This window comes from Pseudonaja textilis, chromosome Z (assembly GCF_049901715.1).
Source record: "Pseudonaja textilis isolate UNSWEBS1 chromosome Z, rPseTex1.2, whole genome shotgun sequence".
NCBI lineage: Eukaryota > Metazoa > Chordata > Lepidosauria > Squamata > Elapidae > Pseudonaja > Pseudonaja textilis.
Genome location: NC_142008.1, coordinates 30271347 through 30299113, shown reverse-complemented (window position 1 = coordinate 30299113; position 27767 = coordinate 30271347). Strand labels below are relative to the sequence as shown.

Sequence of the window (27767 nt, the reverse complement as noted above, 5' to 3'; positions counted from 1 at the left end):
GTGTTTGGCAGTTTACCTTTCAAGGTCAATTTTTAAGAATTCTGAGATTGAACAATCAGAAACTCACTTTTAATGTACTTTTCAATCTTTTATAATTAGTGTGTTACAATTAAATGTACTTAATTAAAGGCAGCAACTCTGAAAGCATTGCAAGTAGTTGTAGGATTGTGTTTTTATTGTGAAAATTCTATTTTCTATACTGTGTTTTGAAATGAGACTTGAAGATCTACAGCTGTTCTAATTACCTTGAATATGTTTCTTATATTAAAAATATAGTTCTCATATTTTATGAGCTTGGTAATTAACTTCAAAAAAATAATTCTGAGACAGCTGTCCTAAGCTCACTTGTGTATCTTTTTGTTACAGACTGGCATTGCGCACTCCTTTGTGCAGACTGTACCAAGAAGTGGAGACATTTAGATACAGAGCTATTTCTGATACATGGTTGACAGTCAACCGAATGGAACAATGTCGGACTGAATACCGAGGAGCTCTGTTATGGATGAAAGATGTTTCTCAAGAACTGGATCCTGATCTTTATAAGCAGATGGAAAAATTTAGGAAGGTATGAAGTTTCCACAATTTACTAAATAATAGTCAATGATAATGGATTTAATTTTTCTGAGAAAGGTATAATTCTACTTATTATTTTCTATGTATCAGAACAGTTCTGGCTAAGAATATATTTTTCCTTGCTAAAAGGTTTGACAACAAATATATTGTTATACCTACTTGAATTATATACAACGTGTATGTTTGTGTAAATATATTATTATCTCATTAATAGGTATCTATGTAATGATGCTAGATCAGCTACTTGGTTATTTAAAGGAAAGGATGATATAAATATTTTAACTAGATTCTATCAAGATAATAAAAATTACCAGTGTTGCCTACATGTATAAATTGGCCATTTCTAAAGATAGTTTTTCAGGTTCTACCAACCGCTCAGTTATTGAAGACATGCATAGATAATTTTAATGAAGGATGATCATATTTCATTATAAATTTGTTGTACTGTCAGACAGATGTTCAGATTGAATTTGACATTTTTATCTGCTTATTAAGTCCTTCCTAAGTACCTGGAATAGGCAGATGTGGATGTTTGATATAGAGAGGTTTTTACATTAGTTTCTTTTTCTATTCTATTTAATTCAATAACTTCTTTTTTAACAAGTAACAATCCAGTGAAGAATTCTATGTTTTTAAGAATCTGTTTTTGTGGTCTTTAGCAGTGAAAAAGTAACAATTGTGCCACTTTATATTCAAGATATCTATCAGACAGTTCACCATAGTTTGCTTTATGGAAAGTTAAAATGATTGGAAAGCATGCAATATTCTTTTCAGAAACTAGGGAAGTCTTGGTCTTGGAATGTTGATAAACATTTATGCTCATATTGCATAATGGTGGGGGAAGGCCTGAGTGGTCCAAAGTAGGCATCTCTGAGGTACCCCATGTGCATTTAATGACCCGTGCATTCATATAAAGCCAGGGTGGTTTTCACTTAATACTTAAGTAGTTTCACTTAACATACCCCTGACATACAATGTGACCATAATGGGCAGGTTCCATTGCTATCATATGTGGACAACTATATTGAACACCTGTGTTCAAATGTTTGATTAAATATTTATTGGTGAAAACATTCAAGTTTGTAATTATATAAGTTAAATATAGAATATTTCTATAATAGAAATATTATATAAGTTAAATATAGAATATTTCTATAATAGATTTATGATGCTTTTTTGTGAGATCTTTTGACAGATCAATACTGAAAATATTAGGAAGTGTATATTTAATTATATAATGTAGATAATAATACAAGAAATGAAGCAATTCTAAATGCTGCCACTGTATGGTAGTATTTTACTGACTACAATATAAATTGAGGATCTTTTTAAATCCAAGAAACAGATGTATAAACCTTTTTTATCAAACAAAGGAAAACATCTGTAAATTTATATAGCACTGTCTAAAATTGATTAACCATGTTGAAATTATCTTTATGATATGATGGGGATATAATGAATATGTGACAGTAAGTAGAATTTGTATAGTATTATATTTATAGAACATTTTAGTACTGGTGTCTTTGTGACCATTTCATTTTTTTAATATTATTGTAAATATTTATTATATTTAGGACATTTAGTAATATAAAGGCTAGCTAGTATACCCAAATTTGTTACACAAATTATTGTAAATCTGTGACATAATCTAACATAGAAAGGTGGATCTAGATTTAAACATATTTAACTATATGCTGAGAAATTATTATTTATGAATGAGGTTCTGGATATGAAATTATTGTTTACAAATGAATATCTGAATGCAGTGACACATATGCATTTATCATAAGCTATATAAAGATTAATAATTATCTACTGAAAAATGTTTTGGAACTTGTAAGTCAGCATTAGAATTTTCATGGAATGAGACTTTTTTTTTTTTGAGAAGTGCTATTTACTTTATGTTCGGTACTCCATATATTCCACAGTCCAAGTATTATGTTAGAAACATTTTATCTCCAGTTTGTTATCTATTAATAAAAGTCAGGATTAAGAATTGCTATAGTGGTGAATATCTGTAGCTCAGGTATAGGATAAGGGTGGAAGTTCATTCTCTGAGCTTCTGGGTTGGTTTCCGAACATTTCATTATCTTTATGTAATTGAAAATCAATATCCATTGACACCAGCTGGCAGTCAGTCGCCATGATCCCAAATCCCTAATCTCTACCCACCCAGACACCAAACAACGCCAATTCAATACAAGAATCATTGGTCGGGCTACCACCAGCCTTACTCGTGAGTTTATTGAAGACCAGACTCCACAAGTAATTCCATCAACAAACACATTGACCCACAAGCAGCCTGAAACCCTCCAGAATTCAGCACAAACACACAGCCAACCAGAGACAGCATTAACCCTCAACTAATAATAACCCATGCAAAAAAAAAAACCAGCATCACCGTCTAAGGACCCTCATCTGATGTGACATCCCCATCACAAGACTTATCACAAGATCCTCGCCTGACATGATCCATATCTGACCCATCACAAAATCTTCAGTAGATATGACCTTCACCTGATGTGTCCCATCAGAAGACCCACTGATCACACAATGTTACCTACCTAGCCTGGTAACAAATAGTTCTGAAACCTACCCACAAACTCAGAGAAGGAACCTCCATCATCAGATTAAGAATTCTCAGCTTTTATCCTGTACAATTTTTTTATTTGAAGTTTAAGTTGATGATGAGCATTTCTATGCCAATGCAATTTTTACTGTTAAGCTTTTTGGAAAATTGAAAAATAGATATTATTTATTTTGTACATTTGGATATGTGAGGAAAGGAAGTTGCATATAGGTAATCAAATATTTTCACCTTTTGGGTTGTAGCTGAATGGTGGAAAATACTTAAAGAGCCTCTGCTTTCCTTGTCTACATTGTGTCAGATTAGGATAAATACCAAAAAGGTATAATTTATTCTTTTGTCTATTTGTTCTCAGTAGTAATACAAGTAGTCCTCGACTTATGATCACAATTGAGCCCAACATTTATCTTGCTAAGTGAGAAATTTGTTAAATGAGTTTTGCCCCATTTTATCACTTTTCTTGCCCTTTTTATCAACTGAATCACTGCAGTTGTTAAATTAGTAACGTTGTTAAGTGAATCTGGTTTCCCCATTGACTTTGCTTGTCAGAAGGTTGCAAAAGGTGATCCCAGGACCCCGGGGCACTATGACCATCATATATGTCAGTCAATTGTCAAGCATCCAATCACATGATCATAGGGAAATTGCAAGGGTCATAAGTATGAAAAACAGTCATTAAGTCACTTTTTTCAATGCCCTTGTAACTTTGAAGTCACTAAATGAACTGTTGTAAGTTGAGGATCGCCTATATATCATATGTAGTACATTTTAATGATCTTTTTGTTGTTCTTAGAGATGTGTCTATATGTTCCCTGCTTATTCTCTTTTTTGACACAAAGGATATCTACTTCTGAATGTAACAACATTTGGCCAATAAATATATAAGTGTTACTGAACAGGGAGCATTCAGGTGATTAGAATTTGTAATTAACTAGAAAATCTAGCATCTTTATTTTGGAAAATACGTTGTGCATGTCTGTTTTTATGTATATCAGTGGGTAAAATTCTTTGCTCTGTTTGTTCCTGATTTTACTTACCATCATCAATTTAGATTATGCTACCTGTCAGTTGAGTAAAGCTGGTCGATGGAAATTTGTTGTTTGAATCGAGCTGCCATCAGCTATGTTTACAGAGTAAAAATGAAAGTCTTAAGCTGTTTTTTTTTTTATATTTGTGAAATATACTTTTTTCTTTCCTGTATCTTTCAGGCAGCCATTTTGTTAATAAGCTGATGAAATGTTTGAGTGGTGTCCTAGTATACATTTCACATTAATAACAAGACCCAAAACTATTGTTCTATTGTTCTGTGCGAGTATTAAACTAATATTTGACATATATTTCATCATCCTAACAATTTCAATACCATCATACTTGAGATTGTGAAGATAAAATTGGGAGCACTGCATAATAGTTTTTTATGCTGCTTTATTATTTATGTATATTTATTATTTATGTATTATTTATGTATATTGAACTATTGCTAGTTTTGATACTACTACTCATAAAAATCTAAAGATTATTCTTGAAGATTATGTAGGATAGAAAAGGCTTGGTGAAAAAATATCTCAGGTGCTGCCAGAAGGATGAATATTGATGAGGTGTGGGCCTTTGGAGTCTTCTGTAATACTTCATCATGCCATGTATTAGAATAAGCAGAATTATTAAAATATATGCAAACCTGCAAAATATATGCATGCTATTATTTCAGTACAAAAAAATTAATGTCCTCAGTTTTGACCATCACAGCATCATTGTTTAACAATAATTTTTCAGTCCCAGCCGTGGTTATAAGTTGAGGACCACCAATATTCCCTTAATGCCTTAAATAAAATTCACAGTATAGAGCAATTTTAAATTGCTTAATTTGGTAGCAATGAGAAGTTCCAGAAATATGTCTATGTAAAAGGTCTTCCTTGCCATAAGGTCACATGCTATTTAGAGATAATGTAGTCTTTGTTATAGAGAGGAAAGAACTCTCACCCCTAGTCAGGTAATGATTTCTACACTGGTTTGCATTGCCTGAATTGAGAGATTCAGAGTCAAAGAAGCTTCTTGAATGAGAAGCGAAACGTCTTCAAAAATCTTTGGGACAACTATGAACTGGATGACTGAGAATCTCCATAGACATTTTATATTAAAACCATTACTAAATTTAATTTTTGTTTACTTTGTTGTCATTGCACCTCGTACAATAAAATGTCATCTTCAGTGTACATTATAACTATAAAAATAAAACACATCCTTCACATTCTATACAATTGAATCGAAAACCCGATATTGCATTAATGCACTATACAGTAGAATATAGTTACTGCTCTGGGATATAAGCTGTTGTTGAGCCTATTTGTCCTTGTTTTTATTATTCTGCACCATCTGCCAGATGGTAATAATTCAAAAAAAGGGTGCCCAGGATGAGATGGGTCTTTAAAAGTGTTTTGAACTTTCTTAAGGCAGCAGGAGCTATAAAGCTCTTCCAAAGATTGGATTAGATTGGACAGTTATTGATTAATTCTCATTCAAAAAATAAGTTGGACAAAGTTTTAAGATGTGATAAAAATGTATAGTTAAACAAACCATCATCTTTATATTGAATGTCACAATGTTCATTATTTTTATTCTTATATAATAAACAGTGGCATTTTAAAATTAAAAAAAAGACATAAAGAATGATTGAGTCAATTTCTCCAGTATCCCTTTCCTGCATGTTTATATAGGAGTCTGTTACTTCTATATTCATAGCGCACTCTGGCGCCCGGTACTCAGCTCCATGACGTGGTTTCTAGAGCCTCAGCAGCTTTGGACACCTGCTACTGCGTGATACTTAATGCTAGTTCAACCTTCATCCATGACCTTATCATGGATGAGAGGGTTGACCAAGCCTTAGTTTCTGAAACCTGATTTGACATTGGGCAGGGGATGCATCTGCTCTTTCTGAAATATGTTTTTCCTGGTTTTGTATGTAACACTAGCTGTGATTTCTGGGCAGGATTAGTGGCTGTTGTTATTTCTGATGCTGCTCACTTCTCTTCTTGCAATGGAGTAACAACCCTACCTATGCCTCCGAACTCTGTGTCCTGTTTCTTTGGCAGTAGAGTTCCCCCAGAAGTATTGCTTTTCTATTTTTTGTTTGTAGATAGGTTTTTATTATTAGATTGCAAATTATTCAGCTTGGTTTTAAGAATGGAGAACAATCCTATTTGAAAGTTAGAGTAATATAATATTGGCACACTCTGTCTTTTTAAAATTGTTGCCATATCTTTCATTTACTTCCTATTTTGTTTTGTTTTACTATTGTTTTTCCACTGCAAGCAACCATAAATGATTCATTTAGAACTATCAAGTGGTTATTTTAAATTTGCTCATGAATCTGGAGCATTTGAGTAGGCTGGGGAAGGCTCTTTAATTAGATCTTTCATATCCAAAAAGCTACCCACACTGTCCATATTTGCCCTTTACTGTGAATTCTCTTGGGATTTTCTGAAATTAGGATACAGCCAGAGGTAGAAATTGTGGATTATAGAAAGGAGAACAATTGCAACATCTCCTTTTAAACTGATAACCTTTGAATTGGACCATAAGTTCTTAAAACTCTCAAGTATTTAAGCTGCAGTGTCTAATTCAACTTCTTGAAAGTAAAGTCTATTTAAATAAGGGCTGTTTGACATGTAACAGTGACAGTCTTAACACTCTGTTAAGAAGAAAATAGTATACCCCCAACAAATGTTTTTCTTTTTATTTTTTTCCATTCGTTTTTTTTTAATTTTCCCCTTTTCCCACTGTTCAATTCATCTATCATTCATTTTATCACATAATATTTTTGTTGATCCACTAACTATACACATTATAGATATTTTGTACAATCTGAAGAGAAGCATTTTCCAAATGATCATATTCCATATTTTTTACCGCAGTAGATGCTTGTTCTCTGATTGATGTTACCAAGATCACCAAAGAATCAGGAGTGTCTAAATGGAGAACATTTGAGAATCATTCAGTTTAGTTGAAAGTGGCTTATGTGAAAATGTTTCATTTGAAATATGTTCCTAATAGGTTGAGAGGAAAATAAATATATTTCAAACAAGTATCATGCCTCTTTCCTGTTTAGCTTCAGAAATGATGCAAATGGTCTGGAAAGAAACTACTTACATGCCTTGCCTTTTATAGATTTTTCGCCAGGCCATTTCTACCCAAGTAGCATATATATAACCAATGGGTCTACTGGTATTACAATTATGCATCTGTAGCAAGGAGGAAGTGAGTATCTGTGTCACACAAATATTAGTGCAAGCCTGCCATATCCTTCCAAATATATTTATACTCAGGGAGATATCAAAGTAAAAGACCTATGTTAGCTGCTTCAACTTAATGGGCTGAAATATGCATGTTAACAGAAGTAATCATAACGAAAAGAGAGAGATTAGTAATATATACTATATAAAACTATCCCAAACAGAACAAAGCAGCACTGAAAAGAAGTAACAGATCCCTCAAGGATGAAATCATGGGTTCTTTGCTGAATTGCTTGCCAAATTTATCTTACTGATTATTTTTCTCCCAGCAATTTTGAAGCCTTTGGTTTTAATTCTCACTTCCTCCCTGAGTTCTACTCCTTGCTTTTTACTGGAAAAATAACTTCACAGTGTTTATAGAAAAGAGTCCTCAGTTAGCCAGCAAGGCACATCCTTAAGAGTCATCAGATTCTTGAACATTCTGATTTTATCTCTTTTTACCAAGAATAAAGAAGTTAACAACTAAGTGAACTGTACACTGTTTCTCAACATGTTATATTTATTTCCTAATGTCCAGGAAACGTCTGTGAAAACTTTTTATTAAAGGATGTCATAAGTATATTAAAATTAAAATAGGTGTATAATATAAAATAATGATACAATTATGATTAATTAAATATAATTAATATAATTAAATGTTTTCTTGGAACCAAGGGAAGCATTCTGGATGATCTGATATTTTAGAATTTCTTATTCTTTCAAGTAACCTTTATATTGATAGGTTCAAGCACAAGTCCGTCATACAAAATTGAATTTTGACAAATTGAAAACTGATGTCTGTCAGAAAGTGGATCTTCTTGGAGCAAGTAGATGTAATCTTCTGTCTCACATCCTTACAACATACCAGGTATTAATAATGAAAGGATCTATAAAACTTAGGGGCTATTTTTAGGAATGGAATCATGTAGTTTTTATGTGACAGAGAGGTAAACTTTATGTAGTAAAATATCTGCAATTGGATCATTTTTGTTGTCCAACAAAAATGGAAATGTTAACTATTAGATGTCATTTGAAGAATTATATTTCTTTCCATTACAGACAACTCTTCTTCATTTTTGGGAAAAAACATCTCATACCATGGCAGCTATCCATGAAAGTTTCAAAGGTTATCAGCCATACCAATTCACTATGTTGAAGGTAAAGAAAAGTTGCCTAAGCTTATATAGTGCTATTTTAATAGTGTGATCTTAACAAATGAAACCTATTGTGAAATACAGTTGTTGTGGTGGTCACTATATATGCATTCTAAATTATGTTATTGCTTGCTTTTATAATTCTGCAATCAGACATTGGCTTACCGTAAAGCTGAGATATTATAAGGAAGTGGCACTAATTATTTTGTTCCTTTTTCTGTAAAAGTATGTACCATAATTTTCTAATAACAATTCACATTGATTTTTATAGTGGCATATTAGAAATATTGGTTATTATGTATGACAGTCATTGTATTACCAGTATAGGTAAGTATCAATCACTGGGAATCACCTCACATTGGCATTGCAAAGAAAGCAAATTTGGGCTCTAAGCTTCCTTTTGTCTCCCTCTTCCTACCATGGCAGTATTATCCTAACTGGAAAAGTAGAAGAAAATAAACTATTTTGGCAGCATTTATTTAATTATCTTTCATAGAACCTAGTTATTAATCTATCAAAATTCACAAATTAAACTGCTTCTCTTTCTTTGCTATGGAGTGTGAAGTCTCATTCTAACTTGGAATTTTGGTATGTAGCAAGACCATCATTTGTTCTGCCTGCTCACAGAAACGTTAGATGCTGCTTATTCGGTATGGAGGTTAACCTACATTCATTAGTAAAATGCAAAAAGAACAAAACAACAATAAATTAAAGAGATGTGATTGGTTAAGATTTTTATTAGGACCACAGTATACCGAGAGAGTAGGTTCATTTTTTCTTTCTAATCCCAGTATAACAACTAAATTGTAATTCCCCAATTGAAACATAACAGAAATTCTGCCTTTACATAAAGTAGGAAAAAATTATTGAAAGCTGTCATATGAAAAGAGCAATAAAGGAGGAATGTTTGCATATAACATACTTTTCTTCCCCCTACAGTAAATGAAGCAAGCAGATTGTCCAGTCCAGTCATATATAACATATATCATTCATTATAATTTTTTAAATGAAAAATATTCATTATAGGTTGAAAATTCAAACAGAAAAAGATCAGGAAGAAAAGGAGTTTCCTAAGTTCTTAACCACTACCATTTTTTCACAGGAATTGTATCTTGAATTTTTTTTCATATGGAAAAATTATGTTGTCAGACTTCATCGTTGCCATATGTATTTAAGTATTTAATTGCTACCTTTGGTCCTGGGAGGGGTGACACTTGGATGGGGTGGCAGTCATGGCCAGGAGGGACTTTGTGCAACTGCAGGTTGTGTACCAGTTATGCCCTTTCCTAGACGATCAGTCCCTACTCACAGTCACTCATGCCCTAGTCATTTCCCATCTTGATTATTGCTACATGGGGCTGCCCTTGAAGAGCATCCAGAAGCTCCAGTTGGTGCAAAATAGAGTAGCCTGCATGGTTTTATGCAGACCCCGGTGTGCACATGTTTCATCTCTCCTGCAGGAACTGCATTGGTTGCCGATTTGCTTTAGAGAGCAATTCAAGGTGCTGGTTGTCACCTTTAAAGCCCTTCATGGTTTTAGACCAAGTTATCTGAGGGAACATCTCTTGCCGGTCACATCTACCTGACCCATTAGAATGGAGAGGCAAGAAATATTGCGGGTCCCATCCCTAAGGGAGATACACTTGGTGGAACCCAGAAGAAGGGCCTTCTCTGAAGTGGTTCTCTCTCTCTGGAATATCATTCCCCAGAGATTAGAATGGTCCCTACTCTAGCACTCTTCTGGAAGGCACTGAAGACCTGGTTCTGCCAGCGGGCCTAGGGAACCCAGAGTAGGATGGAGCCCATCAAATGGCTCGTGTGATCTGCTTCGTCGGGGTGGGAGGTGGGGGATGATTTATTTATTTTTTCCCAGATTTGTTCTATTGTACTTTATTAATGTTTTTTATTCTTTTTGTTAGTTTTTATTTTTTTAATTTTAAATATGGTTTTACATTCTGTAAGCCGCCTTGAGTCGCCATGGGCAAATAGGTGGCAATATAAATTAAATAAATAAATTAAATAAATAAATAAATAAAATAGAAGCAAAAAGCCTAATATAGTTGTGGCATGCTTCTGAATTAACTTATTTCTTAAATGCCATTCTTTTAAAAAACAATTAAAGGAAAGCAGCATAAATGATCTAGTTTAGCCTTGAGCTTCATTGATTATGTCTTTGAATAAGAAATATGAATAAGAATTATGTCTGATATTATTAGTAATAAGCAAATCATGCCAGGAATGAGAGATGATGTGTTGCAATCTTTGGAGTGTCCCAATTTGCCTCTTTTCCAATATATTTCTTATGCCATACTAGCTTTGGTGAAGTCTGTTTCTTTTTTGAAAAGATAAATATTGAACTCTGATACCAGTTTATATAAGATCTAAATTTTGCTGTACAGTATATTCTTCCCCTTGTTCTTTAAGAAACACTTAATATTTTTTATTGTTTGTTCGTTTGGAAAATTTATATTGCCACCTACTCGCTCACTGCAACTCAAAGGGTTATGTTGTACTGTCTAAAATCTAAATTAATCATGTAGCCTTTAATGAAATACAGGTTTATTTCCACTCTTCTATTTTAGTTAATAATATTACTTAAAGAAAACATTGTTAAGAACTGGTGATTTATTCATGGGAAAATATTACATCCAGATCTGTAAGGTTCCTGTGTTTTGGATTTATTTGGAAGTAAAATATTGTTTTAGACGGGTATCTTCTTTGCTAATGTCTGTTAATAAACAGTCTAATAAAAGATTATTTTCTTTACTTCAGGGTATATTGTGGAAGTAATGTAATTGTAGCTGTTTTTCCTCATAGTCAAGTTTATATTTGAAATAATATTTTGAATGCATTAGCAAATCATGGAATCCTGTTGAGAAAAGGATTGTTTCCTTGGGGTTATCCAGTGCTTTGAAAATATTAATTCTTTTACTTTCTTTAAAATGAAAAAGAATTACTTAAAATGTATCCTGTAGAAAAAATAATTTGCTGAGAAACAAAGCAGAATAGAAATATGAACAGATTTCTCAGTACTGTAAACTTTTTCTTTGTCAGTGATCTTTGTGCCTTCTTACTTTTGCCCTTCTAGACTTCTGAAGTCTTTTCCTCTATTCATCTATTTATCTAGTAAAGAGCAGTCAAATACTAAGGAATATTGGAAAGATAGAAATAAGATGGAATATTTTAAGTGCTGAAAGGAGGGGACCAGAACTGAAGTACACATATCCTGAAAATCAGAGAATAGAATCTGGAAGCAGAGCCACTGGGCAGGGGGAGGTAGGGAGGTGGATCAAAACAATTGACCTCAAATCACACATGGTTGTGGTGCCATCTTGACATTTTTGACATCTCTTTCTTCAACAGAGCTGCCTAGGAGAACATATTCTGATTTATTGATACATGCTAAGTGAGGCAGACTGCTTATTCTATGCTGGATATTTTAATTATTCTAGTGGATGATTTTTCATGAATGTTATCAATCTGAAAACTTTGAACAATTGTTAATGTTGGTAATTATGATTTATGCAGTCCTCACCATTTTTTTCCAAAAAAAAGGAAAGGGGAATTGGAAGAGTTGTGTTTGACAATTGATATTGTTATATACCTTGCAAAAAAATGATATATTAAATGACTTTAACAAAGTATGATTAGACATAATACCAGCTACAAAGTCTCTGAGAAATGTTTTTGTCTTTAGAACTTTTTAAATTATAATGCCTGTTGTTTTTTTAAAAAATCTGTTTCTGTAGATTTTATATTATATGACAGTTATCACCTGTTATTGCTACTCATATATGCTTAATTTATAATAAACCATATTTATGATCAGCTAATTCCTCTCTAAATTGCAGAAATGAAGAAATACAGTGTATTATACATGTTTATATTACGTTGTTTGCATGATCATTACAATACCTTTTTGTTCTACTTGGAATAATTTCCATTTAATTTTAGACTCACCTCATTTCCTACATTTAGAGAGTAATGAATATCATTGTGACCTTGCTGCTTCCTAAGTTATTTTGATGGATTTTTCTTCATATGCTTGAACATGTATTGCTTTAAAGAATAAATTCAATAAATTTTAGACTAACTTTTAATTTAGCATAAACCATGCAGATTATAATCAACTTCTTCAGATGCAGCAAGGATACTAAGACAATTAAACATAACAATTTTTCAAAATAATCCTAATATATGTAAACAGCATAAACTTTGATAACATGAACCATATGCCAGAGAGGAATTGCATAGAATTAGCACGACTATAACCAAATAATTTGTGGATTTAAATAAAGAAAGACCATCTAAATTGTCTTAAGTTTCCAGAGGAAAGGCAAGATGTGATTCTAATATAATTCTAAATAATAACAAATCCTTTTTTTCTTAAATTCTAGATCTAAACCTGTGTTTACTTTGCCAGTTATGATAATTGTTATTTTTAGGGAAACATGCATACTTGTAATTTATGTCAGTATTTCAAGTAAGGCCCAGTGCAATGGTTAGAAAATAAAATAGCAAATTTGTTAACCAAATCTATTTAAAAATATCAAGGGTAATGTAAATACAAGCAGCTGTGTTAGCAAAACAAAAAACAAAATTAAATTTGCAAGACTGCTCAGTCTCCACTATTAAATTAGTCCACTAAACTATATAGGAACAGAAAAGCTGAGAGTGTACTGTATAAAAAAGATTTGTCTTTAATTTTGCACAATGCAAATAAAAAGTCTTGTGATAGCTAGGATGTGTGAAATAGAATTTACTTTGATTGCTGTGAACTTGATAACAGCATTTAAGAAGAAAAATAAGGTAACATTGTAATTATCTTTTCAAAAAATAGAAATTCTATATATTATTACAATGGCAAAACAAGTTCTTTTAAAAGCATTTTAATCAGAAATATAGTACTAAAACAGTTGTATAATGTCCATTAGCTTGAAAACAACACCATGCTTTGTATGGCATGCCAGGTTCTGTGGGCAAAGCTAGGTTTCTAATTTTTTTAAACAAGTTTTATTCAATTTTTCACATAAAAACAAAAGGCTCTTTTTAGTGGACAATGTATTTTACATACAAATATGACAATAATTATACATTCATATATGCAAACTTAATTCTATTATTACCGTTTCCATTCCAAATTTTCAGAAAAGAGAAAAAAAAACAAATTAATCCAAATTTCTTACATTAATCTCAACCCAAACATCCTTTTATTTCATTTCAATTATTTCAAATATAATCCTTTAATATTTTTAAGAGTAAAATTAACAATATATGTTTGCCTGATAAAGAAAAAAAAAGGTTACCAATGTCTCTCCTTCCTTTTAAAAGTCTGTATTAGCTTATTAATTTAAATAGTTCTTTAATCTATCATATTTTCTCTTCATCATACATTCTTTCTATAAATTCTAGATTAATACAAGTTTTAACACAAGAGAAAAAGAAACAAACTTAAGTTTCCCTCCTTTTACTGCTTTGAGTGTGACACCTCAGTGGTTAAAATATACCTTTATTCCCTCATCTTAATTCCCAATAAACCTTTATTTTTAAGTAGTTACAATAATAATCATTACATCTTTTCATTTGGATTCCGCAATATATTTTCCCCCCTTAATTTTATTTCTAATTAAAAATGGTAAAAGGGAAAAATTAACTATTTAATTCCTGGTTACTGATGTTGACCTCATTTTTAAACATCTTCACATTCATTTCAATTATTACAATTTCTTCAATAAACCTAACTTTTCTTTTAAAGATAAAGATAAAAATGTATATTCATCTAATAAAAGTTATCAGTATCTATCCCTCCTTTAATGATCTGTATTACCCTATTTTCTAAGTATTTTTTAATTGCAAATATATTCTTGCTATCCCTTGCCACCCTGCAGAATCCCCTTTTTAATTCATCAACCATTATCTCTAAAAATACAATTTCTTTTCATCACTTTACTATTTCCGTGTTTATTTGCTGCACCTGTTTCTTACTGCCTCTCCTCCTCTTTTTCCCATATCTTTTCTCATTCTAGTTTATATCCCTCTCTTTCTTGATATCTTCCTTTCCCCTGTTCTGCTGCACCTTTCTACCTCTCCTGATTTCACAGGTATTCCCCTTTTTGATTACCTTCTTAACTCTCAACTTTTTAACCTTCCTTCTTTCCCCTCGTCTTTGGAGTGTTCTTTGTGTTAATTGTCTATTTAAGATGGCTTCTCCTTGAGCTGACTCCTCCTCCTCTGAAGTTCTTTCTTTTTGTTCAATCGCCATTTCCATTTCTTCCAACACAGAACGAAGTGATTCGCCTCTTTCCTGTAGTAATTCTCTCATATTTTTAAGTTCCATTTTTAATTCCCAAAGAGACATCTTCATTAGACACTCTTATATTTTATGATCGTTAAAGTCCACAAAAAACACTTTTACTTTCCTTCTTTCTTCTTCAAGTTTTCTAAAGTTCTCAATTGTTTCAACCCAGGGTCTATACCAAAAACATCAATCAATCCCACAGCCAGTCTTTCCTTGCTTCTTTCTTTATTCTGGTTCAGCTTTCCCTTTCTAAGATTCTTACTTTGTTTCAATATTTCTTTAACATTATATCAACACAAGTTCATACAGAAACATGCTGATTTCCCTTTTGTTTGAGTTTAAGTTTTTATCCAGAAGATGGCACTCTCCATTATACAAAGTCTTCACCTTTCCCCCTATTTTATTATTTAGGGTTTTTCGAACCTCAATATTCCAGAGCAGTCCAGTCTCCAATTTGTAAATTTTATTATTATTATTTTTTGACAATCTTAAGTCCAGCTTTATTTTATGCCTATTTGTTGCCAAAATATTTTAATCCAGTTTAATTAAGTCTTTAATTCCGGCTTCTTCCTTTCCCGGTTCGAAGCCCCTCTTTAGCTGTCAAAATTATTTTCTTGTTGTTGTTTTTTTTCCTGTACCTTTGTATTTTTGCCACTCACTTTTCTTTTCTTAAAGAGTTCAATGTTACCTTAATCCTGGGGTACTTTTTGTTTAGTTGTTTCGCCCAATTGTCCCGGCTCAGATGTTATCCACCTCTTTCTTCCCTCCTGCACAAATCTTAGTCCAGCTGAGTCCTCCTCTTCGGGGGTGGCCATTTTGGACTGCCGCTTCAGTCGTCTTCAAGGGAAAAAGACCAAGCCCAGTAGGGGAGATGTGGCTCCCCTCAACCTGGCTGGCAGCTTCCCCTTACTCCACCGCCCCTCCAAGGCAGCTTCAGCCCCTAATCGCGATGATCGGGGCTTTCCAACAAATGAGTACGGATCATAGCCATGGACAGTCGCGACCTATGGTCCATCAGCGAGGAGAGCTCAACCCGGAAGAGGTCCTACTAGGTTTCTAATTTTAAGATCTTTTTTTCTTCTGGGTTCTTCAGCTGTGGAATAGAATTGTAAATTTCCACAAACTAGAGAGGCATATTGTCCCAAACCCCTTCTCTATGAGAAAAATAACACAAATATTTGGCTCTTTTCTTTTGTGTGTTGCTTTGGTTGATCCAAATAAATATTGATGGGAGACCTGCTACCTATAAACCAGATTTTTGGACTACAGAATCAGACTAGGAATAACTAAATGAGTAAACTGTTTTTTAAGAATTAAAAAGCAAAAAGTTAAAAGGGGAGTTAAAAGAGAACACTGTTCATGTAGATAGAAAATGCAATGTGCCTTTTTATGGGAGCATGATTCTATCAAAGTCAAAGATAAGCTGAATAGTTAAATAACTGTATACATTTATATTAAAAATAAATAACTCTTCCAAAAATGAATAAATGATGTACCCACAATAATGCTAACTGTTTGGTCCATAGAGTAACAGTCACTAAGTGATTTTATATTCCACAAGGGTTTAAACTACATTTCTTTTCAAAGACAGTGTTAGAGTTCTGGAAGGCTATTTATAATGTGATAAATTGTGCCTTTGATTTAGCCCGCTATAATACTGGCCTATAGTTAAATCAGTGGCACAGTTTATTAGACTATATACATGAATGTTTTTGGAATGAAGATGATACTTGAAATGTCCCCCAGCATAATTAATATTTATGTTCTGAGAATCATTAAGATCATAATGCAGCAGTCCTGCAAATTTTACTGTATTATATTATGTATTTTCTATGCACAAAATATAATTTGTAGAAACAAAAATAGTATTGTTAAAATATCATTACAGCGTTTTGAATTGACTAAAATATAATATTCAGGAACTCAAAATACTAAAATTAGGATTTAAAGATTCTGGAAGAATTAAAAAGTACGTATTTGTTGTGTTGCCACAATGATGGTGAATGAGAGAATCAAGAAGTCACCATTTATAACCAGGGAATAAAAGGAGGGTGCCTTTTTCTCAAATAGTCATTATTGCATCAGATCAGGGCTAGATTTTTATAAAGAATTGTCAGTTTGAAGTACTGCGTGTGTAATGTGAAAGGCCATTTTCTGACATGCTACTTCCAAATTATTTAAGGCATTGTAGTCTTAATGGTTAAAATCAGGACTTTGAATTGGACCAATGTATCTAATTCTATATAATGAGAGCCAGTATAATCATTAGTGTAATGTTATTACACATAAAAGAAGGGATGAAATATCTTGTGACTGTTCTGGGACACCTCACAACTTAATTATGTTCCAACAACTAAGCAATTAATATTGCTTCTGTCTAGTGAATTTGTGATACGAAATAAAACATTTTTGCTTTTTCCTAAGCTTTCACATTTAGTTTTTGCTTTGCCAGATTATTGTACTACTTGTGCCAACAAGCATTCTGTTTCTTTTTGTTATAATACTTATAATAAAATTTAGCTACTGATCTCTTAAGTGCAATGTTTCTCTCTCATTTCGATCAAAGTAGTTACTATATTTTTGTTTTACACAGTTTGATTAAACATTTAAAAATATTAGCATTCTTTATTACTGACTTTGTATATTGTTTTGCATTTGTGTTAATGGCTGGCTTAGAACTTACAAGAACCTGTAAATAAATTAATAGAAAATGAAGAAAAGGAGGAGGAACTGCATCATACCAAATCAGAGGATGATCAACAGAGTCAGTAAGTCTTACAGTATTCATAAATTAAAGCAATACAATCATAAGTTGAAGATTATTTGTACTGATGATATTATGTCACATATTGTTGAAGAGTCTTATCTAAGTGGTTCGATATATATGTGCTAAATGGGGAATGAGTCTACCCCAGAGCACCCCATATTAGAATGCCCTAGGCCTAGGGCTATCTAAGCATACCCAATTGGAAACATATATTCAGAAAAGAATGGAATCACTATAAAATAGCACCCTAGCTCATAACACATGCAGATAGTTTGAAAAGATACTATGTTCTACAGAATTAAATAGCGCTGATGGTTCCAAGAAAACTAATGGGATTGCTATCTTCCCATTTTTGCCCTCACAATGGCCCAGAATCTAATTCCTATCCACATCCAGGTTTGCCCATACAAGTAGGAATGTAACAGATAGACACAAACTCATTTTAAAAGCACTTCCACTTCCTCCAAATCAATGGGTTCAATCTCTTTCCAGGTAACTTTACAAGATATCATATTTGGCATGTATTCAGACTTTGAAGTGCAGCTAGCTTGCAACTCCAAAAGAATGCAAGTAATTTTATCCACAGCACTATATGGCAGCCTGTTTGCAATTTCTTATTTGTCTTTAAAAATTGTTGCCAGGTGGCATTTTACAGCTTCAGTGAGAATAGAGAAGTGGCTTCATCATTTTTCAACCACAGTGTAAGTTGGTAGTATCAACCTAGAATCAGCAGCCTAAACATACAAACTATCAGCCTCAGCAGGAATGCCAATTTGCATTTGAATATAAGACACAAGAGAAGCATTTCTAGCTTTTCCCAGTGACCCAATGGCTCAAAGATGGCCTTGCGTCCAGTCATCTGTGGAACAGGGCTCTCCTGATAAACAAGTACTTCTCTACCCTTCCATTTTTGGATCTAGACTGAGGCAACACTTGAAACTCAGGTAGATGCATTTTATTCACCTTAGAGCACCATCTTGTCTGATTCATCCATATTGCAGTAATAGACGACTTGTGGAAACAGTCAGAAAGGCAAAAATCTTATTGTCATCTGTTTCAATTCAGTGGAAACAAATTATTAATACACCAGGAAAAAAAAGCTTTTAGAGCTGGCTGTTTGATTTTATTTGATTTTTTTCCCAAAAATCTTGATGAAATTATTTCTATTCTTTCAGAAATTATTTTTTAAAACTTCCTTTATTCTGGACTCTTAAAAGTATGTATTATTTAGTAGCTTCAGAGAGAGTGTATTATTGAGAATTATCTTTTAAGCTATTATTTTCATGTTCACATTGAATCATCTGTTATGTACCACTGATGCAACCTAGGAATTCTCTAGCAAACACAATCATTTTAATTTGTATAAGAACAATTTTGAATGGCTGTTGTAAAGAAAGCTTCTAGCTTCTTTCCCAACATAGTCAGCAAAACCACTTGAAACCAACTATAAAGAACCTTTAAAAGAAGAGACAAATGATTTGACTGATGCCAGCCTCTTATCAGTCTCATTATTGCATGAATGAAGACATAAAAGTCTTCCTTTTAATTATGCTGCTGCAAATAATAACAATCTATATAGTAGCAGAAGCAATATTAGTAGGCAGACACAGTATTACTTTTTCATTTAATCTGAAAAAAAAATATGTTCCATAATATTAGGTTTGTCATAAACCTAAAAATATGTGTACTCTATAGAATAATTATACAAAAACTTTTTTAAATGCTGAGAATTTCTCAGAATCATTTCTATTCATAAGGTTCATTCATTCGTGTGCATTTTTACTGTCTGAAATATAAGTATATTGTAGGACAGTGTTTCTCAACTTTGGCAATTTGATGATGGGTGGACCAACTCCCAGAATTCCCCAAAGAGCCTGCGGAATTCTGGGAGTTGAAATCCACAAGTCATAAAGATGTCAAGGTTGAGAAACACTGTTGTAGAGATGCATAAGAATGAGTCTTAACTTCAGGAAAATAAAAATAATGACAACAGTTACATTTGAAATCAACAAGGAAGCAACTGAATTAGTTCAGTAATTTATCTTCTTTGGATCAAAAAATGTTTAAAATGGCAATTCTATACTTGAAATCAAGTGCAGGATAACTTTAGACGGTACTGCAATGATGAACATGAAAAAGATCTGGAAAAGCAGAGATATTGATATAAATACAAAAAGCAGGGTAGTTAGGGCCATACCTATAATGATAAATGGATTTGAGAGATGGATACTAAGAAAGGCTAGTTAAAGAAGAATTGTCATCTTTGAACTATGGTGCTGGTATAAATTATTGTGAATTACATGGACAGCCAGAACAACCATCAGAGAGCTGCTGAATCGTATAAAACCAGAAACACCACTAAAAGCCAGAATCATAAGACTACATCTGATCTGCTTTGGCCATGTAATGCAATCAAATTAATTGGAAAATAGATGATGCTAGGAATGGTTAGTGGATCTAGAAGAACTTGCTGGCTTGACACCATTAAAGCTGATAAATGGATGAACTTCCAACAACTCAGTGGTAGGATTCAAATATTGTTGCCACCAGTTCAGTGGGTGTGGCTTGGTGGGCACGCTTTGCGCACGTGCACCCACTTTGCGTGCATGTGCGTGCCAAAAATGCATTTTGTGCAGGCACAGAGGCATTTGTGCAGGCGCAGAGGCATTATAACTCATCTCCTGCAAGCCTGCACGATCCCGGTCGCTTTAGCAGCTGCCACATGGCACTATTTTGTGCCGCGCAAAGCAGCTGCGCTTCAAATTCAGCAGATAAAAATGAGTAAGGGAGTCCGGGCAGGTGGGCAGGCCCAACAGCAGAGCGGCAGAGAGAACCGGTTCGGTCTCCGCTGCTAATCACTCCTACCGGCTCACCAGAACTGGACCGAACCGGTCGAATACCACCACCGCAACAACTGTAAAGAAGCTGTGTTTGACAGGGTAGCATGGAGAGACTTGCCTGTAAAGTTATCAAGAATTCGTCCTGACTGAATTGTTAAAACTATTAGTAGTAGTACGATAGGCACAGTGGTTCATCCTGTAGTTTTCTGTGAATGTCTGATTCTGGTTCTAAACAGCAATTAATGAGACAGGAGAGAAAGTCCAATAACATCAAAAGGTGATAATAAAGTATGGAAGTAATTATTTTGAACAATGTCAAGACATGTAATCCATTCATAGATAGCAATATTGAGGGCACCATATCAATCCTATACTAGATCCTACTGTCCACATAACATGCGTAATGCAGTCTTATTCCTACAGCCCTAATACTAGAACAGTTTCTGGCAGAAATATCAGTTCTATTTCTTTGTAACACTAAGTAACATATCATACTAAACATTATTTTGCCAGAGTCAGAAAACTTAACTCCTACAACACATGATAAAATCTGAGATTTAGGTTCTTAAATATACACATTTGCATGTAGTGAGGGTTTTTTGTTGAAAGAATACTAATGCTAGCAACAGATCTTCAGAAGATCTTGATGAAATTCATAAGGATATCATAGCTTTTTAACGTTCTTCTTAAAAATGAGGAAGTAAGCTCTTTTTCACCCCTTTCAATTTAAGGTTGATATCGTTAGATGATGAAAGCAACACCAACGAAACAGCCAACTCAGGTATTATTTTTTATTATGTTTTGCAAATGCCAGGCATGCTCCAAATTCCCACTTGTCTTAATAAAAGCTGTGAACATTTTGTTCTAACAGGTTACTTTAGAGTATTAATACCATGCGTCATTTCAGGATATTTCATCCCAACTCTAAACATTTAAAGTACCAGAAATCCTTTAAGATAAGATATTTGCAATTCATTTAAGATTTTATTTAACCCATTTTTGAAGTCTTCTCATAAAATAAATATGCTAGTGTTAGTCCAATAAAAAAGGTAATGTCTACTAAAGCAGCTAGAATACTCTGTTGTTCTTTTGCAAATGAATCAGACATCTCCTGTGTGCTATTTCTCAGTAAATAACATACATGTAATTTGTGATCTGGACTTGGTTGAGAATTTATTCTTTATAAGCATGAGAGTAACAAAACTTAAATTATTTGGACATTTTAATTAAACTATTTATATAAGTATATTTCCATACTGTACTATCTTTCTATAAAAAAACTACCACAGTAATGGTAATGTGCAGTAGTCAAAAATATAATCCAGCAACAGCTACATAATGGAATATTAATAGCACAAAAACATTAAAACAGTTGTAAAAAGTTTAGCTTAGGAGCTGTGTTTAAATTGATAAAATAAATTGATTAACAAAAACAATAAAAAAAATTGTAACTACCTTAACACTGGAGCAAAATCAACCCATTCCATATATAATCTGTATGGATCCATACTGTTAACCCACAGAGAATGCCTTACAAAGTGGAAGTTAAACAGTGCTCCTAAAATGACTTTGTAGTAGCCCCACTCTTAATTTGAATTGAAATCTCTCAGAGAGAAATCAGAGTTCTGTTGCAGAGAGAGCAAAGAACAAAAAACTAAAATGATATTTTATCCATAGTTACCAGAAGAAAGAGCCTACTCTTTATTTTTGCAACAACACAATGTTGCAGCTTGTATTAGCGTTTAATTGGGAGGATGGTAGATCTCCCAGCTAAATGTTGATGTTTATAAACTGTTAAACATCTGTAAATTTCAACAATATATATAATGTAGTAAATAGTAGTAATTCAGTGTCCTTTTCAAATGTGGCATGGATTTTTTTTAATGGAATATATTATTTTGAAATCCCTTAAGTTGTTATAAGTTGATCATTTTAAAGCTCTCCATACTTTAACTAATTATTTATTAATCTAGATTTATCAAAAATATATTCTAGTTAATAAAACCCCTTTTACTGATTAATTCTTTCTTCAGAACTATTTCAGGCTAAATGAAAAGTCCCAGTAGTAAAATGATCAGATAGAAAAATCTAACAGGCACTGGCCATCTTCAGTATTGTTCTTTTCTTTGCTGGATTTGATTTTATCTAGAAAATACTTTGATTACAGCAGAAGATGCTAATGACATGCTGAGTACTTTTGGAGAGAACTTCAATCACAGAGAAAATTCAGGTATGTTTTTTAGAAATGCACTGCAACTATATAAACTATATAGAAGTAAGTTTCACTGAGTTCAGTGTAAGCTGTTTCCAGATAATTTTCAATAGGATTACTTGTTCTAAGTATGAAATTTACAGAAATTATAGATAAGTTGTTTCTTCAAATTTTCTATTTTTTAGAAGTTATGGATCACTTATTAGAATTGAAGCATGGAGAAAATGGTATGTAAATGTTTTATTTAGAACATCAATTTTATACAGATGCTAAGTGTTTTTCAGTGTGCTCATTGGCCAAATGCTTAAGTATTACAAAAGAACATTCACTTGTTTCTCTGATGTCAAACTTCATTTATACATTAGCTATTCTCCCATTGGGCTTTCCGCAAGGCATGTTTTGTGGACCCATAACACAGTTTGTAGAAAACTTGTTTGTTTCATACTTATCCTGGCAAGTATTGAAACATTTTGCCTGCAGAAGCTGTGCTTCATCACTGAAGGCTTTTAAGAACAACATCCATTCGAATAAGGTATAGTATAGTAATCTGCTGAATAGGGAGACTATTATATAGGGATAATATAGTATATAGGGTTTCCTGCTTGAGCAGCAGATTGGACTAGAAGACCTCCAAGGTCCCTTCCAACTCTATTATTCTATATTCTGTGTTATTCTGCAGTATTAACTAGTAAAATCCAAAGCTTGTTTCTCCTATTTCAGCAATAGATGACTTCAATTGCTTGAACTTTGCTATATTTCTGGATAGTGTTTTGGTGTCCCACAAGGTTCCTACCTTACCTGACCTTGATAATTAAAATGATTTTAAATAAAATATAAAGTTGGAAATGGGTAAAACATCATATTCTAATATATTATTTATTTAAGCATTGAGCTTTGGCATCATAAAACTCTTGAGGTAGATACATCTCTATGTGGCAGGGGAATAAATGTTGCAAGTAATGTCATGCTGCCATTATGCAAGCTCTATCTTTCTTGTATATGTGATATGATGTCCCATCCATGTACAAAAGGACAGTGTTTGCATCTCGGCAGTACAATACTGTTATTGTCATTTTGATAACAACACTGGAATCTCTGGATGCATTATAGAGAATCTTGGTAGTTTGCTTTCGGGTAACTGGTATTCCACAACTATTCATGCCCAATATGACAGTATTTTATAAAGAGTACAAATTACCCATTCTGAGTACATCCACCACATGCTTTCCAACTCCAGATGTGTCCCTGATCATAAAATCGTTGTCTATCTTCATCATATTTGGTTTTGACTCATTTCCCATTCTTTTATTTTTTGGAATATTGATTTTCACTTGATTCAGACCCAAGACAATGACTAGTATTTAAGATAACCACTATTTTTCCAACTTTCTCTGTCTGAATAAATGCTACCCTATCCTATAAATGTTATATTTGTAAGAAATAGCATAATATACAATGTATGGTGAAAAATATATTGTAGTACATGCCTACAATATATTTTAAGCTTTTTGCAGCCTATAATATTTTTAAGAAATATGCATCTTGTTAAATCCCATAGCTATTCAGCGCTAATGAAAGTTATAAAAACACAACTTATAAAATAATATTTGATATCAGTGAATACCCAAAGTGTGAATTTATTTCTCTTGAGAAATAAGCAATGAGTGAAAATAGATTTTCAAAATTCAGAACACTGAGTAGTGTCTAACTCAGAGTTTCCAAACCCTGTCAATTTCAAAGGATGTTTATGAGGGAGCATAAAGAAAATCAGATAACTAAATCACTGGTAAATAACAGAATAAAAGTATAAATAATCATAAACAGATGTAATGAACATTTATTTGGTAAATGTTCAGTGCCAGGGATTATTGGTCTTTCTCCCTCTCCCTCCCCCTCCCTCTTCCTCTCTCCCTCCCTCTCTCTCTCTCCCTCTCTCTCCCTTTCTCTCTCTCTCTCCCTCTCCCTCCCTCCCTCCCTCTCTCTCTGTCATCCCTTTCTCCCTCTCTCTCCCTCCCCTCTCTCTCCCTCTCCCTCCCTCTCCCTCTCTCTCCCCTTTCTCTCTCTCTCTCCCTCTCCCTCCCTCCCTCCCTCTCTGTCATCCCCACTGTCACTTGGTCAGAATTTGGGCAACTGCAGCAATTAACAACTGCAGTAAAAAGTGTCATAATCTCAGGCACAACTCATTTAACAACTTTCTTGCTTACTTACAGAAATTCTGGTTCTAAATGTGATTTAAGTCAAGGACTATTGATTTCAGAAGGCTGAGTAGTGTAACTCAGAGTTTCCAAACTTGTCAATTTCCAAAATATGGATTAAACACTTAGAATTCCATAGGCAGCATATCCACTGCTGAGAATTCTCACCTTCAATTTGCCAGGGTTAGGAAACACTGATCTAACACTGATTTAAGACTTGGATGGGAAACAACAGGCCAATACCAGAGTTTTAGGTTAGATTCAAAAATATTATTTTACAATTCAGAAGATAATAGTAAATTACTTATCAATTACCAGAAGCAACTACATATATAGGAAATGGCCATGCTAACTCAAATTAAGTATTAATGTTTAATATTCATATTTGCTCTCCTTAGTTCCTCCTATATCACCTGTTGTTACCTGCATTTGCATCATCTAATCCAACTTGTCCCTAGTAAATGAAACTGTGAATTTATATCACATGTATAATTGTTTTAAGAAAAAAAAATCTGAATACATAACTTTAGGCTGCGTGAAGCTCAATGCATACTGACATGGCTATCAATTCAATAGCATAAAATCATTTTATAATCATAAAAGCTGAAGCTGTAGGTTCTTTAGACATTTCACCAATGGCCATTCTCATTTGCAAACATCCCCCGCACTGCAATTTCATTGAATGGAAAAAAAGGTACTCTAATCATAATACATAATTTCTATATTTTTTGGATTGCTTTGCAGAATAATTTATGAATTTGAGAAAATGAATATAGATGTTTCCTGTTCAATATGGCAAGGGAAAAATAAATATATGGAAGAAGAATTACCAAAATAAAAAGAGCAAAATATCAGCAAAGCAAGTAGTTGTTTTGTTCCAAAGGGACCCTGCCCACCTGAATGCAATAGTGCCAGGTGGTAACAGGTACCACCTTCGTCCAACTGCATTCATACCAGGCCACAATACCGAATACATTTACCATCCCACATCACACTTCCACATTTATGCTACACTGCAGCCCCTGCCCATCCCCATATGCACCATGCTGGGGCATTGCACTGCAGCACCCACACTCCTGCCTGCACTTGCGCTGCAGCATCCACAGAACTTTGGTGCCATAATACCCAAAGTGTATTAGTATTACATGGAATTCCATGTTGTTTAGTTTAGTTTTGGTATTATGGCACCAAAGTGCTGTGGATGCTTTAGCGCAAGTGCAGGCAGGAGTGTGGGTGAAACACTAGTTTCAGATTATTACATTGCTTCACAAAGAAGGAAGTCTTTTCTTAAAACCTTCATGAAATTGATTGTTTTAAGGATTTTGTACAGCCTTATAACTTGCTAGTTAATTCATTTTCTGGTTTATTTAACAATCCAGATTTCATTCTTTTATTTCTCTATTTATATCTTCAACATTATCTGCAGTAATATGTGTGTGCGCATGTGTGTGCTTTTGACTCCTGGCAACTGCATGGACAAGTCCGTGCATTTTTCTTCATAAGATTTTAAAAGTGACTTGCCACTACCTGCTTCCTACAGCCAAGGGAAAATGGCTGGCCCAAGGTTACACAGTTGTCTTCAAGCCTAAAATGGAACTAGAATTCATGTTCCCCTCGTTTCTAGCCTTGGTCTCGTATCACTACACCAAACTGGCTTAATACTGCTATGTTCTAAACTCCATTGTTCAAATAATGTCATCTGATGGCACCCAGAAAATGTATCTTCTCTGTTATTGCACCTGCCTTCTGGAATAGCATTTTCTCAGGGATTTATGTGGCACCTACTGTACCTTTCTTCAGGCACAGTAAAACCTTGGCTCTCCACCCCCACACCTTTGGTTTTGGTGGATGATGAGCTTTTCATAACAGTTTGTTTGCTGCACTGGATAGTTGTCTCCTTCAGATACATTTTCTCTTTTCTGCTTCTTTTAAAATTGTTTTTATTGTTTAAGACAGTTTTCTTAGAACTATGTAGCCTTATAAATACATTAAATGCATTTTAAATTAACCTTTTCCAAGATGGTTACTATCTAAATCTCCAGTATTTGGTGCAATTTGCGGGGTCCTTTTAAAAATTGGGAAGGATACTACTACAATGTCTCTTTTTAACATTAGTCAGAACATGCTTTCTTGCATAAACTAAGATAGTTAAGGTTAATCTGAAAAATGAGAGATCCGAAATTTTCAGACTACATAATGATTCCATAATATAAAACTGGAGAACTATATTAAGATTATTTAGCTCATTTAAATTTAAATAATTGTGCACACTGTAGGTGGAACTATCCGTATAGCCTAGGGTTATCTATTTAGTTGGTGACAACTCTATAGGGTTTCAGGCAGGAACCTTTCTCATTCCTATCTGAGAGTTTTATATGTACTCTACTTTTGTGTTCATTCTCTTTGGATAGGTATGGATGGTTATTCCTTACATTTGTTCTTATTTTAACTAATCTATCAATCTGTATATTATTCTTTTAGCAGTATCAAAGGACCAGCTTGTGAGCTCCCTAGAACCTGAACCTACTGATAAGAATGACATGGTATTGTTAAATGAGATTCTCAATGCATCTTCTTTGGATGATGGCGAATTCAGCAGGGAATGGGTAGCTGTCTTTGGAGAGGTTACCCTTGCTGACACAGGGGCAAACTCTTCTGTGGGAGAAATTGAGAGCAGTCAATCACCATCAGGCTTCCTTCCTTCTCAGCTTTTAGACCAAAACATGAATAATTTGCAACGTTCTCTTCAAGGTAAGCTTGTTTTCATACCTGACATTATAATCCTAAATTAGTCATTTGTCTGGTCACATTATTGTCTCTGGTTACATCATTTTGGCCGAAGGTAAAACAGGAATGAATGTAGGTGTTTAGTG

At 33.5% G+C, this 27767-nt stretch overlaps 1 protein-coding gene across 26 annotated transcripts in view; it reads left to right on the top strand.

The window, feature by feature from the left end:
• The window catches only part of ICA1 (islet cell autoantigen 1), a 52331-nt gene that overhangs the window by 18026 nt on the left and 6538 nt on the right, over nucleotides 1–27767 (top strand). For 4 of the 26 annotated variants that reach the window (XM_026706322.2, XM_026706321.2, XM_087918141.1 and 1 more), the window contains exons 7-14: nucleotides 367–565; nucleotides 8171–8296; nucleotides 8488–8586; nucleotides 17557–17648; nucleotides 21219–21268; nucleotides 22655–22717; nucleotides 22885–22926; nucleotides 27376–27645. In XM_026706322.2, the coding sequence (XP_026562107.1) occupies nucleotides 367–565; nucleotides 8171–8296; nucleotides 8488–8586; nucleotides 17557–17648; nucleotides 21219–21268; nucleotides 22655–22717; nucleotides 22885–22926; nucleotides 27376–27645 (941 nt within the window). Of the gene's footprint in view, nucleotides 1–366; nucleotides 566–8170; nucleotides 8297–8487; nucleotides 8587–17556; nucleotides 17649–21218; nucleotides 21269–22636; nucleotides 22718–22884; nucleotides 22927–27375; nucleotides 27646–27767 lie in introns of all 26 variants that reach the window. The other 22 variants (XM_087918139.1, XM_087918137.1, XM_087918138.1 and 19 more) reach the window with 9 other exon arrangements.